The 14,584-nt window shown below is 49.3% G+C and overlaps 1 protein-coding gene across 3 annotated transcripts in view; it reads right to left on the bottom strand.

Annotated features, from left to right (window-relative positions):
• Positions 1–3,387, bottom strand: part of LOC105466059 (solute carrier family 29 member 3) — a 50,302-nt gene extending 46,915 nt beyond the window's left edge. For 2 of the 3 annotated variants that reach the window (XM_011714916.2, XM_011714917.2), the window contains exon 1: positions 3,311–3,387. In XM_011714916.2, coding sequence (XP_011713218.1) covers position 3,311 — 1 coding nt within the window. In that variant the 5' untranslated portion in view covers positions 3,312–3,387. The remainder of the gene's footprint in view (positions 1–3,310) is intronic. The other variant, XM_011714918.2, reaches the window with a different exon arrangement.
• Between the last annotated feature and the right edge of the window lie 11,197 nt (positions 3,388–14,584).

Genomic DNA, 14,584 nt, shown 5'->3' with positions numbered 1-14,584 from the left:
TTTGAAAGAAATAAGGGGCAGGATAGTATGTAGAATATGCTACTATGTGTGTAAAAAAAGTGGGGAGAGAAAAATATACATATGCATATGCATTTGTATATGCACATAATATCTCTGGAAGGCTACATAAGAAGTTTCTAACAGTGAGTGGCTGCCTCTAAGGAGGGAGACTTCCCTGCATTCTTATTTGTGCCTCCTGAATTTTTAACTATGTTCCTAGTTTATTATCAGTTCCAAAATAAAATTAAAAGTGTAAATAAAAATAAAAACCTTCAGATTAAATAATTGTTTAAAAACTGGTAGTGTCTAGGGCTGCCTCCATAAGCTGGTGTGTAGCCTCTGATAGTCCATTCCCATTTCATTTGTGGGGAAAGAGAGGTCCAAAGAACAGAAGGCCATAGACTAGGTAAATGGTCAAGCCTGGGTTTGCAGCTCCTGCCTGGGTCCCACCTCTGCTCATCACGCCCTACCAGGAGTCAGCTACTTTCTTTTTTTTTTTTTTTTTTTTTTTGAGACGGAGTCTCGCTCTGTCGCCCAGGCTGGAGTGCAGTGGCCTGATCTCAGCTCACTGTAAGCTCCGCCTCCCGGGTTCACGTCATTCTCCTGCCTCAGCCTCCCAAGTAGCTGGGACTACAGGCGCCCACCACCTCGCCCGGCTAGTTTTTTGTATTTTTTTTTAGTAGAGACGGGGTTTCACCGTGTTAGCCAGGATGGTCTCGATCTCCGGACCTCGTGATCCACCCGTCTCGGCCTCACAAAGTGCTGGGATTACAGGCTTGAGCCACCGCGCCCGGCCGAGTCAGCTACTTTCAATCTATGGTAGCGCCTAAGACAAATGGAAGAGCCTGGGCTACCAGCAACTATTGTCTACATGTCCTTGGGCAGGTTACCATATTTCTGTGCCTCAATTTCCCTAAATGTAAACCCAGGGAAGCCATTTTTATGATAGTTATGCAACTGCAACTGGCTGGCAATGCCTGGCCTGTAAGCAGCTGTTGAACAAATGTCAGCATCTCCCTGGCATCCTGGGCCTGTCGCATGGCTGGCTGGCTGCTGGATTTGGCTGTAAAGTAGCATGCCTGCTTCTTTGCTCTAGATAGCACTTAGGATGTGGCAGCAGCTTGTTAAATGAGAAATGTCTCCGTAATGCTGAGGATGGGACACTTCAGAGTCCCTTCTGCAGTAGCCTCTTCCCTACCCAATAAACTAATAAATAAATAAATGCATCTTGATTTCTATAGGAGGCTAAACCTAACTCAAAGCATCGTGCCAAGAAGACTGGGGCCTTTATTCCCTGGTGGGATGGGAATACCTCCTCATGTGGGTGCAGAACCTTATCCACTATTTCAGGAGAACCTCAGAGCATCCCTTGGAATTAGAGCAAAAAACATTGCTCTCTTTTTTCAGATGGAAAGACTGAGGTCTGGAAGGCACTTGCTATGTCCCACGTTCAAATAGAAAGAACTCCCAATAGCTAAACTTAAGTCCAGTAATCACAAATGCCAAGGTCTGTGCCTAACAGAGGTCACACTTGAGGCTGACAACAGCCTAATATATTAGGTACTACTCTAAGACCCATTTCACAGATGAGGGGTCTGAGGCTCAGAAAGGTTGAGTAACTTGCCCAGGGTCACAAAACTAGCAGATGGCAAGAGTGAAGTTACACAGCCAAGCTGACTGGGGACCATGCTGGACTCCTCAGCACACCGGGGAGGACTGGCTGGGAATGGGAATCTTGTGTCTGCTGGTTCCAAGTACAAGCATCCTTCCTGCAAGCGTTGAAGTCAGTGAGTGGGGAGGGGCCCAGGCACACTGAAGGCACCCTTGTCAATGTTTGCTGAATGAATGGACTCTGCACCACCAGGACATTCTCCCCTGCTGGGGTAGCATGTACCCTGGAGCCGGCAGGCGGGAGGCCACTGGATGCCCAAGTGCAATGCATCCAGCCAGCAAGTCTATTTTAAACTCCTCTGGTTAGCAGAGCCCCTCCCCAGCCTGGATTCGGATGGAGGCTAGCATTAACAAGCTCACTGTCTGGAAGCTCACTGTGTGGAAAATCTCTTTCCACATGCACCCACTCACAGAGTAAAGGCCATGTGAAGGCACAGCAAGAAGGAGGCTGTCTGCAAGTCAGGAAGAGAGCCCTCATCAGAAACCAAATCAACCAGCATCTTGATCTTGCCCTTCCCAGCCTCCATATCCATGAGAAACAAATTTTAAGCCACCTAGTCTATGGTATTTTGTCTGGCACAAAATGGTACAAATGTAACAAGCTCACCTGTTACATTTTAAAAATTAGTGTTTAAAACGTAAAAAATAATCATGACCCACCCACATAGAACAAGAGAGAACCACAAGTGGTTCTTCCCAGAGGCTCCAGCTACCTGTGGCTAAAAGGACCACCAGCCCTGTCACTCAGGACCACACTTGGCTAGGGCCCCTTCTCAGTACCTGGCGTCTATTTGTGAAGGACCATTCAGCCTTGACTGAGCTTCTGAACAAGGAGCCAGGAATTTTCTCTAACCAGGGTCACAGGCCAGGGCACTGGAGTGAGCAGTCTTATTAGTCTTTACAAAAGCTAGCTGCTGACTTCTGGATTAAAAAAGAAAGAGAAAGGCAGGCAAGGAAGTGCCCAACCTTCCCCAAAACAGGCTCGCTGTGGCCTGGAACGTGCTCCTGGGTCACCTGCAGGAGCCCGGCCATGCATAGAGAGGCAGCCCTGCACAAGGAGGCAGGCACTGCTGGGGCCGCGGCAAAACCTCATCTGGGCCAGGAAGCCTAGGTACTGGTTCCAAGGAGGCTCCTGACTCTGGCTAGGTGGCTCTCCCTTCTGTGCCTCGATTTCTTGGGCTGTGCACCGGGGTGGGGAGCTGGTAGGGCTAACCTGTGGGAGGGCACTGGGAAGCGCAGGGCACCGCCCACTGGCCGCTGCAGAACCGGCTTTGCGGTGTAAACAGCCCCAGCCTCAGGCCGGGCAGCTGGGACCGAGAGAACCAGCCAGCAACTGGATACTTCGGGCCGACAGGTCCATACCAGGCCCCCACCATACAGGCAGTAAGGTCCAGTCTGAGGGAGGAGGAGGAGGGGAGAGAGGATCTGAGGAAGAGAAGACAGAGACCCAGAAAGAGGGGTGGCAGAGAGCAAGGAGGGAGAGGAGGGACGGTGGGGAAGGGACCACGGAGGGGGTGGGGTCCTTTGGCTCCCCTGGCAGCCCGCAGCCGTCCCCAGGGCCCGGGAGGGAGGTCGCTGAGCGCGAGTCTGGGGGGGGCCGGGACCGGAGCCGGAAGAGCCCGAGCCAGCCCGCACTTACTGTCGCCGCTGCGCTGCGCCGCGCCGCCGCCGCCTCCGGCGCACGGCCAGGACCACTGGGCTTGGTAGGCGGCAGGCGGGCTCCTCCCCCGGCCCCGCTCCGCCCCTCCCGGCACCACGCCGCCGCTTCCCCGTTTGCAAACAAGCCTTTTTCCTTTGTCTTCTGCCGGCGCGCCGGGGCTCCCCCTCCTGGCACTGGGCTGGGGCCAGCCTGCGCCCATTTCACAGGAGAAAAAGTGAGGCGCCCAGTGTTAAACGCACTGCCCATGCTTGCGATGGGTGCGCGGCGCATCAGGCCTCCTGGTTGCTGCTCCTTTTTTACCTTGGAGTCAGACCCCACTGTCTGAGACCTCCCCTTTAGCTACAATAACCTGCACCCCAGGACTAAGAGGAGCCCTCATCTTGCCCCCACACCGCTGCCGAGACCCCTCTCCAAAGGCTGCTTCTACCCTTCCCGGCTGCCCCTGCTCTGGAGGTGAAGCGGGACCCACACCTGGACTGAACTGGGCCTCCCAGGCTGGGCAGCTATTTTCAGTAGACCCAGAACTTGGCAGTCAGCAATTCCAGCCCTCACACTTGACCGCAGCCGCAGCGTGTAACACACAGCTGTTGCGTGTTCTTTAAGAAAGTGGGGGCCGGGTGCGGTGGCTCACGCCTGTAATCCCAGCACTTTGGGAAGCCAAGGCAAGCGGATCACCTGAGGTTGGGAGTTCGAGACCAGCCTGACCAACATGGCAAAACTCCATCTCTACTGAAAATACAAAATTAGCCGGGCATGGTGGTGCGTGCCTGTGATCCCAGCTACTCGGGAGCCTAAGGCAGGATACTCGCTTGAACCTGGGAGGCGGAGGTTGCAGTGAGCCGAGATCGTGCCATTGCACTCCAGCCTGGGCAACAAGAGGGAAACTCTGTCTCAAAAAAAAGAAAAGTAAAGAAAGCGGGAACCAGGCTGGGCGCACTGCCTCACGCCTCTAATCCTAACGCTTTGGGAAGCTGAAGCAGGTGGATCGCTTGAAGCCAGGAGTTCGAGATCAACCTGGTTAACATGGCCAAACTCCATCTCTACTAAAATTACAAAAATTAGCTGGGTGTTGTGGCGCACACCTGCGATCCCAGCTATATGGGAGGCTGAGGCAGGAGAATTGCTTGAATCCGGGAGGCGGAGGTTTCAGTGAACCGAGATGATGCCACTGCACTCCAGCCTGGAGCCTGGGTGACAGAGCAAGACTCCAACTCAAAAAGAAAAAAAAAAAAAAAAATAGTGGAAACCTTCTTGACTCCCGGTCCTGGCCCAGTTGGCCAATTCAGAGCGGGGATCTAGATGCTTCACAGGGCCTGAAGATCTGTGACCATGGATAGTAAATCCTTGCAGTTGCCACCCCAGGGCTCAAGAGTGCCACAGAGCCCATCGAGGCTGTCAGTAGTGTGGACAGGTTCTCAGAGCATCCCCACTCCCCGCCCCAGCCTCTCATTTTATAACCACCATTCCCCAAACACTGGCCTGATCATATAAGTCTCTGGGTACACATCCAGATTCTGGGGACCTCTCCCCAGGAGGGTTGCTGCTACTCCCCACTCCCTAAGGGTGGTGCTATACCTACTTTGTTTGCTCTTCCCTCATAGTGGGCACATAATTTGTGTTCAATAAATACCTGGATTGATACAATCCATCATTCAAGGGGTGCAGACTGGGAAGCCAGAATGGATCATTTAACAAGCTCCACCAGCAGGCGAGTTTGGAGACTAGCACCCTAAATTGTCAGAAAGCCCCCCAGCCAAGGAGAGGAAGGGGCTTAGCTCCAGACTTACGAGCTGCGGGATAATGGTAAAATTACTAAACCTCTCTGAATCCCAGGGTCGGCTTAGGACTAGCGGAAGCATTAAGTCAGGTGATCCATGCCAGGCACTCAATGCAAATTTCCATCACTTCCAAGGAAGACACTCCCCACCCCCAGAATGTGATAGTTCATATGCTAGTTTAGTCATCAGGCCTTATTTTTGGCCTTCTTTACGTTGGAAAAAAAAATCCTCTAATATACAAAGCATTTTCATGAACAGTCTCTCATTTGATCTCCCCTCCCCCACCCCAGTACCCAGTGAAATGGGATTGTTGTCCCCATTTTATAGATGAGGAAACCCAGGCTCAAAGAGGTAAAGTGGCTTCCCAGGGCATACAGCTGGCAATGATGGAGTGGCAGAACCCAGAGCCAAGGCTCTTTCTGTCATGCCCAGTTACAAGCAGGCAGGTGAGGCTGAGGGGAGGGGGCACAGCCCAAGGGACAAAGTCCTAGGATCCAATGAGGGCAGCAGATCAGGGCTATTTCTGGCCCAGCCTGGGGACCATGCCCTACCTCTGTGAAGCTCCAGTGCTTTGTCACTTGATTGCTTTTACTTCAGGCAGAGTCCTCAGTTGTTTGTAGTCAGTGTTATCTTTATCTTTGGAGAATGTGCCTGTATGTGAGTGAGTGAGACAGTTTCAGGACACCTGCTTAGAGAATCAGAGGTGCCAGGAGCCCTCTTCCAGAGCTCTGAGGCTGGGGTCTTAATTCAAATGGAGGAGGCGCCAGCCACTTGGGGATCTGCTGTTGCTAGGGCTGAGTTCAGGAAGGGGCTCTGGGGATGGCCTCCATTATGAAAGCAGAAAGCTGTGGGAGGAAACAGGTTGCTAATGTATCCGTGGGGCTGCTTCCCGGCCAACGTGGGCTTGTCATCTCCTCCAGGATCTAGGCAGATGGTGGTGGTAATGTCTAGCTTGGGGGCAAGATGAGTCAGGTACTGTTGGGCATTCAGCTTCCCAGGGAATGTTTGAGGCTGTGGGGGATCAGGGAAGGAACAGGAGAATGGGGGTCCAGAGGCTTGAGCTCTGAGTCTGCCCCGGTCCCTGGCCAGCAGGCACTTCAGTGACCAGGTAATAAAAACATTTACCCTGACAGATGATCAGAAAAGAGGGAGATAGGGTCAAGAAAGGGAAGTAGAGAGGAAACAGAATAAAAGTGTTTTCACAACGCCCACTTGACAGCAGCGGACTCCAGGGAGGAGAGGGATGGGGAGGCTGGGGTGGGCAGGCCTCAGAAATTGGCTGGGTTCCTGTCTCTTGCCTGAAGTTATCCTGAACATTGCTTTTGATAAGGGCTGTAGGAGTGGAAAGGTAATTTTTTCTAGCCTTCCTGAGGTAGGGTAGACCCCCGAAACAATCTTGAGATTGAGAAGAGTAAAACAAATAGAAATTTAGTAATGTTTATATGTCATGCACACTTGGGAAATACTCAGATAAATGAGTAAATCTCCAAAATCCATGACTTTGAGTTCAGGTTTAAATGCCATCTTCAACTGAAACAAAGAAAGAAGGCCCAGCTGTGGGGATCTGGGCAGGAAAAGCTCAGTCAACAAGGGGAAAGTTGGTCTGACAGACTGAAGTTTGTGCCTTCTCCATTGTTAAGTGTTTCTAGTGATTAGAGACATCTTTCTCTTCCTGGTGCAGACAGGGAGACACCCTGACGTATCATTTCTTTTAAAGATGTAAGTTTCTCTTTCCAAGGGGTAAGTTTTCCTTTTGTTCTTAGAGCTTCTCCTGAGTCTGCAGTTTCTCAAATTAACCAGCTCAAAATTATTCTTATGCCAAGGAGGCATATTTTGGGTGGCCTATTCTGGTCTCCTACAGTCATAAGTTTGGGGTAGTGTGTCCTGAACCCCATCTGTGTCTAGCAATGCAGTGGTCATGCTTTTCTGCCTTGAGAGCCCCCAACTCTGTATCTGACTGGGGCATATGAGGCATTGCAACCAAGCAGAGTCGACGACAGCAACCATCTATGCTCAAGTATTGTTGGAGAAGGTCAGGGAAAATATTTGTAAATGGTAAAGTACTACACCCATTAGGCATCTTTATTCTTATACACGAGGAGAAAAAGGAGGAGGAGAAGAAGGAGAAGAGAAGGAAAGAAAACTCCAAATGGCCAAAGCACTTTCCACTGGATCGACATTTTACAATCTTTAGTCCTTTGAAAAAGCACGCTGGCTGGGTGCAGTGGCTCGTGCCTGTAATCCCAACACTTTCGGAGGCCAAAGCAGGCAGATCACGAGGTCAGGAGTTTGAAATCAGCATGGCCAACATGGTGAAACCCTGTCTCTACTAAAAATACAAAAAAAAAAAAAAAAATTAGCTGGGCATGGTGGTGGGCGCCTGTAATCTCAGCTACTTGGGAGGCTGAGGCAGGAGAATCGCTTGAATCCCAGAAGGCGGAGGTTGCAGTGAGCTGAGATTGTGCCACTGCGCTACAGCCTGGGCAACGAGAGCGAGACTCTGTCTCACAAAAAAAAAAAAGAAGAAGAAGAAAAGAAAAGAAAAGAAAAAAGCACCCTGTTTCTCGTTGGTTTGGAAATGCCCTGAAAGGTTCTGAGTGCTGGCAGAAGCCATCCCACTATCACAAGAGGACCAGCTCCAGGTCCAGGGAACTGGAAGATGAGATGCCAAGGCTGGCCAGAGCAGCCGATAGGGAGGCCTCTTGGCTTGGTGGTCAGAACTGGGCCCTGGAGTCAGACAGACCTGGGCTAGGATGCTTTTTATGTGGCCCTAGGAAGTCAAGCCTCAGTTTTCTCATCTGTAAAGGGGGTGATAATAACAACCTAACAGCCTTCTAGGAGGCACAGAGTAGGTGTATGGATTGCTATTAAAGACGGTCAGCCAGAGGACACAGCTCCCGCTCTGGCTCCAACCCCAACCCCCCCACCTGCCGCCCCCTATCCCGTAGAATCCACCACACACCGTGAGGTCGGTGCAGCTGTCAGCCCCATTTATCTTATGTGGAAAGTGGGGCACAGAGAGGTTAGTACCTCATTCAGAGTCACACAGCTGGTCAACTGCAGAGCCAAAATTCACATGGATGCCTTTCTGCCTCCAGAACCCACCCAGGAGACTCCATGAAAAGTGGTTGGGAGTGGGGGTCACACAAGCCCTCATCCTCTAAGACTGGAGTCCTACAAGCTCTCCTCTTCTCTTCCCCAGGGTCTGTTGACCTACAGGGAATACAACAATCAGGAAGAGTCAGAATCTTTCTCACAGGCTCCTTTTGGGGGAGGAGGCGGGGCCAGGGGCCGCAGGGCTGGGGGCGCGGAGAGCTCCAGGCATAAGGCTCATGGGCAGATGCTGCCATCTCGTGCAACTTCTCTATCACTGCAATGCTCACATATTGGGGTCACTCACTCACTAGGGTCTTTCTTTCCAGGGTTACTGGATACCCATGTGAGACACAAGGATTCTGAGAGGTAAGGTTAGTAGTTATGGTGATAAAGCCATAACTATGGACTCATAAATTCTCTGCTTCCACATCACTAATTTATTTTTTAAGAGACAGGGTATTGCTCTGTCACCCAGGCTGGAGTGCAGTGGCATGATCATAGCCTACAGCAGCCTCCGGCTCCTGGGCTCAAGTGATCCTCCCTCCTCAGCCTCCCTGAGTAGCTGGAACTACAGGTGCAGGCCACCACTCCTGGCTAATTTAAAAATTTTTTTTTTTTTTTTTTTTTTTTTTTTTTTTAGAAATGGGGGTCTCGGCCGGGCGCGGTGGCTCAAGCCTGTAATCCCAGCACTTTGGAAGGCCGAGACGGGCGGATCACGAGGTCAGGAGATCGAGACCATCCTGGCTAACACAGTGAAACCCCGTCTCTACTAAAAATACAAAAAATTAGCCGGGCGTGGTGGCGGCGCCTGTAGTCCCAGCTACGCAGGAGGCTGAGGCAGGAGAATGGTGGGAACCCGGGAGGCGGAGCTTGCAGTGAGCTGAGATCCGGCCACTGCACTCCAGCCTGGGCGACAGAGCGAGACTCCGCCTCAAAAAAAAAAAAAAAGAAAAGAAATGGGGGTCTCACTATGTTGCCCAGCCTGGTCTCAAACTCTTGGCTTCAAGTGATCCTCCGGCTTCAGCCTCCCAAGATGCTGGGATTACAGGTGTGAGCCACCATGGATGGCCCACATCACTGATTTGAATTCCAGTCCCCATTCTGACTCTAGCCACCTCTCCTTACTGTGTGTTGGTCAATGGCTCCCTCTGGGAATGTTCTGGATTTCCAGGAGATGCCAGCACTGACTCCTGTCTCCCCCACATCCATCAAGCATGTCCTTCCTTCCATCCTCAGGCAGCTTAGATCCCAAGGTCCACCATGTCAGTAACATCTTCGCAGTACCCTAAACTCCCATGTCCCTCATCTTGTGGCAGCGTGGGCCCACCCTGGGGGAGCCCAGCTACAGCTGACAAATGATCCTCACTGGAGAGTCCCTAGCAGACCGGCGCGTCCACTTGGAACTCACAGTTATCAACACCAGATGGGCCTGAGGATTGCCTGCAGGCCTACCACGTGTCTTGGCTCCTGCTTGCTGCAAGAACCATTGCCATCTTCCTCCTCCATGTGCCCCAAGCCCCTGAACACACCCCTCCCGGAGATGGTCTTTACGGAGAAAACAGAGGCCACCAGTTAGGGATGCTTTCATTTCTCAGCGCCAATCTATCTCCTGCTGCACGGTTACAACAGGGAAATTGCTCTGCGTCCCCTCCCCCCTTTTCTTTGGTACTCTCGTTTGAGTTCTTTTTATAGAAGTACCACCTCCATAGAGATTAGTGTGCAGATTATAAGTGTAGAGTTCATGAATGATCACAGAATGGTGACATCTGTTTCACCAGCACCCGGAATGAGAAAGTGAACACTCTTAAAGCCCTAGAAACCCCTCTCCTCTGGTCACTATGTCTACAAAACAAATGACCCCCAAATGTAGTGGTGCCAAAATAACTTTGTTATGACACAGATTCTGTGGGTTGGGAAATGGACAGGGCGGGATGAGGATGCCTTGTCTCTGCGCTGCACGCTCACTCGACCACCATGGCTGTGGCCTCGGCTGGAAGACTCAAAGGCTGGGAACTGGAATCATCTGAAAGTGTCCTCCCTCTCTTGTGTCTGGCAATTGATGCTGGCTGTGGGCTAGACTTCTGCTGGGATTACTGTCCACAACTCCTTCAAGTGACCTCTTTCTGTGGCTTCTTAGGCTTAAGGATATACAGGGTGTTTTTAGGATCCAACCTTGAGAGTTAGGCACGGCTACTTCTGCTGTTCTGTGTTGGTCAAGGAGTCACCGATGTCCACCCAGGATCCAGAGGGAGGGGACATAGACTTCACTTCTTGATGGAAGAGTGCCAAGGTCAAGTTGGAAGAAGAGCATGTCAAGTGGTACATATTATTGCAGTGATAGTTGGAAAATATAATCTGCTATGATGGTCATATGATCTTTGTCTTTATTCTATTAATGTGGTAAATTTACATTAATTGATTTTCAAATGGTAAATCAGCCTTGCATTTCTGGAATAAACCCAACTTGATTATGATGTATCACTTTTTAAAAATATTACTCTGGCCAGGTGCAGTGACTTATGCCTATAATCCCAGTGTTTTGGGAGCCTGAAGAAAGAGGATTGCTTGAGGCCAGGAGTTTAAGACCAGCCTGGCAGCATGGTAAGATTTTGTTTCCACAAAATGAATAGCTAAATAAATAATTAAAACGATGTGTTGCTTAATTTTTTTTGTTAGTATTTTGCTTGGGATTTTTGCATCTTTGTTCATGAGAGAGTTTGGTCTATGGCTTTCTTTTCTTGTAGTGTGTGTTTTGTTTTGGTTTTTGCCTTAATGTGTATTTTCTAATTTTAGTGGAATTACACTAGCTTCATTTTGAATCATGTTTCTATGATATATCTTTCTTCATTCTTATAATTTTATCAGATATCCCTACATGTAAGGCGTGTTTCTGGTAAATGGGGCATATACTTAAAAAAATCCACTCTAGCTATCTTTACCTTTAAGTTGAAGTCTTTTGTCCATTTATATTTAATATAATTACTGATAGACAGATATATTTGAGTTAATGCTACTACTTTTTTCCCAATAGCACACCTTGTCTCTGTTCCTTTGTTCTCCTCTTTTCTTGTCTCTTTTTGGATTGATCAATTTTAAAACTTATTTCTTTCTCACTTCTCTAAGTTAAATATTCTCTAGAGCTTATATTTATCCATACATGATTTACTAGGCTCTAATATCAATTAGTAGTACATTTCCCACTTTCCCACGTGTTGCAGGTACCTTAGAATACCTTAATTACACTCACCCTGACCCAACTTTTGTGTTACCATTTTAACATGATTTACATTATTTTAAAACTCACAAGATGCTTTTTTTTTCTTTTTTCACAGTTCATATTAATTTCTATTTACTCACATATTTACCCATTCTCATTGTTCCTCATACCTTCCTGCATTTGCTTCTTCCTGGAGTCATTCCTGTAAGCCCAAAGGCTTACATTTCTGGAGCCCAAAGACTCCATTTCTTTTTAATGTCAGTCTTTTAGCAATGAAGTTTCTCAATTTTTATTGGCCTGGAAATGCCCTTTGCCCTATTTTCACCAGGTCTAGAATTCTAGTTTGGTGCTTATTTTCTTTTGGCACTTTAAAGATCATTTCACTGCCTTTTGCATTCCATGGCTTCTGTTAAGAAGCTAGCTATGAATCTTACTGTTCCTTTGAAGGTACAGTCGGGCCAGGAGAGGATGCCCCGGTGCTGGCCCCGCCACCCTCCTTGGAAAGAGAAACACAGTTTGAGGGGCACTGGGAAGGAGGTCAGCATCCAGGGCTCTCACCAGCCTGGGGAATCCAGATCCTTCCTGGTCCCAGTTGCATCAATGTGAAAGCAGTGGTGGCTGCTTTCATATTGTCCCACTGGACCTGTGGCCACACATGGGATCCGATCCTGCTGCAGTGCCCAAAGGGCAAGACTTCCAGGGGGCTGGTGGGTGACCTCTCTTTCACCCAAAGGTTGACCAGCTGTCTGGACCCTAGACTCTTTCGCCACCCTGTCCCCAGCCCCATATACATATGTATATACATGCGGTCTCAGGTCAGCCAGATTTTGGGTGGAGGTAACGCTCTTGTCTGGGGCTCTGGACTCTGTGTGTCTAGGACTTGGTTCAGGTATGTGTGAGGATTTCATGTCTCAAGTGAGGTGCGTAGGAGGACTCGTTCTCTGTCCTCATGGGGGTCTGGACCTGCCAGTTTTTAGAGTCAATCAGGGGTCTAGACTTCCAGGGTCAACCAGATGTCCGGTGAGGGTGAGATTCAAGTCTAGGGCTCTACTCTCTGTGTGGTAAGGATTTATTCTTCATGTGAAAGTGGACTTAGCGTCTGTGAGAACAAGGATCTTCTGTCCAGTGTCAGGCTTGGGATATAGTCCCTGGTGTCAAAAATCTGCAGTCTCTCTCTCTCTCTCTGGGCAGGTGGGCAGAACTGGGTCCTGAGTACACTAGATGTCTGGACTCAGGGGATAAAAAGATGACCAGAATCAGGGCTCACTCAGATGTATGTATGTGTAGTTTCTATTATCTGTTATTTTTCTTGGTCCTGTCTATTGGGATGTCCAGTAATTTTTTACTGAATGTTAGACATTGTAAATGAAAACTTAGAGGCATACTGATCTTCCCACAGGAGGATTACTTTTAGCTTCTGGTAGGTGATTGGAGTGGGGATTAAGAATGGCTGGGTTTCAGTCTTTTTAAGGCCTGATCTGCTTCCTGTTTGCTCTTATCCTAGGCTGTGGCCCTTCAGGGACCCCAGGTCAAAGGCTGGGTTGTTGACCAGGGCTCCCCCTTCACTCCCAGTGTTGTCCCCTGTAGTGGTGGGTCTGTCAAAAGCTCTGCTTGGTTTCTCAGCCTCTTAGCCGCTGCTTTCAGTTTGGCACTCACTGATTAGAAATCAGTAAGTGACTTGGGCAGAGGGGCTGGGGTGAGGGGAGAAGGACAGAATATCAAATTTCCTTGAGCTTCCCTTCTCTCTAAGATACTGGTTTCTCAGATCCCCGTATCTGTTTTGGTAGTGCTGAAGTGGTCTTGCCCTGACTTCCCCAGTTATCCTCGCTCATAACCTGCCTTTATTTTCTGTGTATCTTTACATATAACATTTTTAAATTGTCTGTCTTCCTTCCACCAACATGAGAACTGTAAATGTTTGTTTAGTGGAAGCAGGATTGTGTTGAGCTGAGATTGAACCTGGCTAATCATCTACGCTAGCTCAGATGCTCTGGAGTTCTGGTTCCAACCCAGGTGGGCAAGGTACTAATTGTCCTGTGTTTTTCCATCTATGAGGCCAAGAGTAGGGTCCCTGTCCTGACTGCCTCCAGTGGCGTGGCAGTGGGATTAGTTCTGGTAATCGAGGAGAGCATTGGTACGAAGGTGTTTGGGGAATGCCACAAAGGTACATCAATGTCAGAGGCAGTACAGACTGGGGAGGAAGGGCTACAGCTGGCTTGTGTTTCCCACTCCGTGGGGCTGTAGTGGGAGCACTGGACTGGGAGTCAGTGCTCTAGCCATGTGGCTTGCTGGCCTTCTCCTAGCTACATAAAAAGAGAAAATGTAGGGCACATGGTGCTTTGTAATCTCAGGTGTCTGCAAATGCAAGGAGCGTATTCTTCCTTCTTATCTTCATCTAATGGGCGAGAGGTCACAGTGATCATCCAGAGAAACACCTGCAACTGCTATTGATCCCGATGATGACAAAATGGAAAGAGATTCATATGATTACTCTCTTAATATTTACACATATTACCTCATTTAGTCCTTACAGGAAGCCTATAAGGAAGGGCTTGTCATCCTTATTGCTGGAAAATCTGAGGTTCCAGGAGTTTAGGCAATTGGCTCAAGGTCACATGGAGAGCAGATGGTAGAGTGTGGCCATAAACCAAGGTCAGGCTGACCCCAAAGCTTGTTCCCTTAAACCTGCAGCCGAGCTGGAACTATGGATAATGTGAGTTTCATAATTATCCTGTGGGAATTGAGGAAATGGAGGCAAGCCACCAGAACCCCGAGGGAGCACCAGTGGGACATGGATGCTGAGCCCAGCCATGCGAGAGACTGGGAGCACCTCGGAGGAGGAGAAGAGGCAGGGTGGGCCAAGAAAGCTGTTTTCAAATATTTGCAAAGGTGGTATGGAGTGGAAAGCTTCGACTTACTCCCATTGGTTCCTATGGGTCAAATCAGCCCCTACAGTGAAAATGCCAGCTATTATTACAATTAAGAAGTAGTGTTCCTCATCTCTGGAAGTATTCAAGGAGAAACTGGGGAAGCCCTTGTCTGAGCCATTGTGGAGGGAATTCTGGAATCAGATGAGGATGGATTAGATAGCAGCCAAGGACCCGCATCTCTGCCATCCTAGAAGCCTGTGAGATAGATCCTGATGAACCCCTGAAGTCCTTG

This window comes from Macaca nemestrina, chromosome 9 (genome assembly GCF_043159975.1).
Source record: "Macaca nemestrina isolate mMacNem1 chromosome 9, mMacNem.hap1, whole genome shotgun sequence".
Taxonomy (NCBI): Eukaryota; Metazoa; Chordata; class Mammalia; order Primates; family Cercopithecidae; genus Macaca; species Macaca nemestrina.
This window is presented reverse-complemented; position numbering and strand designations above follow the sequence as displayed.